Source organism: Amphimedon queenslandica, unplaced genomic scaffold (genome assembly GCF_000090795.2).
Source record: "Amphimedon queenslandica unplaced genomic scaffold, v1.1 AMPQUscaffold_12683, whole genome shotgun sequence".
In the NCBI taxonomy this organism is placed as follows: Eukaryota; Metazoa; Porifera; class Demospongiae; order Haplosclerida; family Niphatidae; genus Amphimedon; species Amphimedon queenslandica.
Window position 1 is genome coordinate 1 of NW_003547081.1, and position 1,795 is coordinate 1,795.

At 31.3% G+C, this 1,795-nt stretch overlaps 1 protein-coding gene across 1 annotated transcript; it reads left to right on the plus strand.

The window, feature by feature from the left end:
- Positions 1-10: 10 nt before the first annotated feature.
- LOC109587109 (uncharacterized) lies at positions 11-1,518 on the plus strand. Its single transcript, XM_020003335.1, has 8 exons — positions 11-111; positions 160-247; positions 302-575; positions 621-700; positions 988-1,029; positions 1,073-1,165; positions 1,215-1,364; positions 1,412-1,518. Exons 1-8 carry the CDS (start codon positions 46-48, stop codon positions 1,516-1,518), a joined length of 900 nt encoding a protein of 299 aa, XP_019858894.1. The 5' UTR covers positions 11-45.
- Positions 1,519-1,795: the final 277 nt, after the last annotated feature.

Below are 1,795 nucleotides of genomic sequence, written 5' to 3' on the forward strand. Positions count from 1 at the left end.
GAAGCCTGTATTGTCTTAGAAGAAGTGCGGTCTTATTCAAAAGTAATGGAGCAAATGAAGATTAATCTTCATCCAAGGCAGATTTGTATCATTGCATCAACCAGGAAACAGGTACAGTTTTATAATGATAGCTATAGTCTATTGTTATAAATTTTACAGTTGAATCATATCAGAGACATGGCAAATAAGTATAAAGAGTATGAGGCTGTAAGAAAAGTTAGTTTCAAACCTTCCTTCATGATACAAGGTGTAAAGATAAGCATATTAGTGTTTTTATGCTGCATGCATTATATACTTGTAGGTCATGAGTTTCAGGCTATTTTCTTAAGCCTGTTTGAGCCAATAGAAAATGATGAATTGAATGCCTTTTATGTCAAGAGTTTATTCAATCCTTTTGTCTTTAATACTGTAATCACGAGGGCCAAATTTCGAGTAGTTGCGGTTGGAAGACTAAATGAGGTTCAACAATTTGAAAATGACACACTTTCTCATCCTTGTCGAAGTGATAACACAGTAAAATGCTGGCATGAATACCTATCCTTGTGTAGAAGACAAGGAACTCTGCACAATGAAAAGTAATGGCTTATTTTTATGTAATATACATTGACTGATAGGAAAAGTATTGGCGACAGAGCAGAAGCTTCTATACCTAATTTGGAACCAAATGTATTGCCACAGATTGATACTAGAGGAGGTGGAGGTATGTGTATGTGCATGCACATGACTATTGTCCAAAAAGAAGAAATGTATTCAGAAAATTAAATTGGTATTACTGAAATTGCAATGTACAATGTGCATGTAGAATTGTAGATGATTTCATATTTTGTTTGATACATAAGTGATTCTGCTGAAAAAGGATATATATTAACTACAGTACATGTACAGTACATAAAACCTTGTACTGTATGTATTATTGAACTTGCCATGCAATTATTTTTTGCTTGTTACCCAGTTTTTGTTTTGAAATATTTTATCATCACATTATAGAGATAACTCTACTAAAGAAAAAATTAAAGTGCGAAGTTCAAGGTTTGACATCAATAACGAAAAATAATAATAGAATTTTCTATAGAGGTAGAACAAGCCTCAGTAAAATTTCAAGGTAGTTTTTCTGAGTTTGTGTCAGGTAAAAGACGAGGAATTAAAAAGAACAATACTAGATCAAGTAACTCATACATGTATAAGACTAGCATTCATTAAAGTATTTTATGTAGCACAAACAGAAATTTTAGAAGAGAAATTTGCTTTGATTGAGTTCAATCTAGAAGAATTGGAAAAAGAAAAATTAGATGTGCTAGAAGAACTGAAGGGAGTTAAATTAATATCAGCAAAAAAAGATATGCAGATAGAAGATTTGAAAAATGGTAAGTACAAACTTATGTATATGTGATCATACTGTAGCATTATGTAGAAAATTCAAAAGTATTGAAAGAATTAATGTCAAAGAAAGATGAAGTTGCTGCATTGGAAACTAAATTGTCAATGAGGCAATACCAAAAAATAAAGTGTAAGCTTTAATAATAATTTTTGTGCATAAATTTGTGGCATCACTTAAATCATTATAGTGAGTGACAAAAAGTTAAAAATTGACAGTGGACTTGTAAAAAATCCATCAAAAGTGAAGGTGTTGAGGAAATTTTCAATGGGTCTTACATGTATGTATACTATATTTTTATTGTTTCTTGTGGCTACTTGCTGGAAGCCAGATTCCAAGATATTTATTAGTAAGAACATGAGACTTCAAAATCATTATCATAATGCTTCTATAGGCCCTTTACCAGGTGTCAAAGTTATG

Excerpts from the sequence above, each read along its gene's own strand:
- LOC109587109 (XM_020003335.1), top strand. The coding sequence starts at position 46 with ATGGAGCAAATGAAGATTAATCTTCATCCAAGGCAGATTTGTATCATT. Across the intron at positions 701-987 it reads TGATACTAGAGGAGGTGGAG|AGATAACTCTACTAAAGAAA; the intron begins GTATGTGTATGT and ends ATCACATTATAG. Across the intron at positions 1,365-1,411 it reads GATAGAAGATTTGAAAAATG|AAAATTCAAAAGTATTGAAA; the intron begins GTAAGTACAAAC and ends AGCATTATGTAG.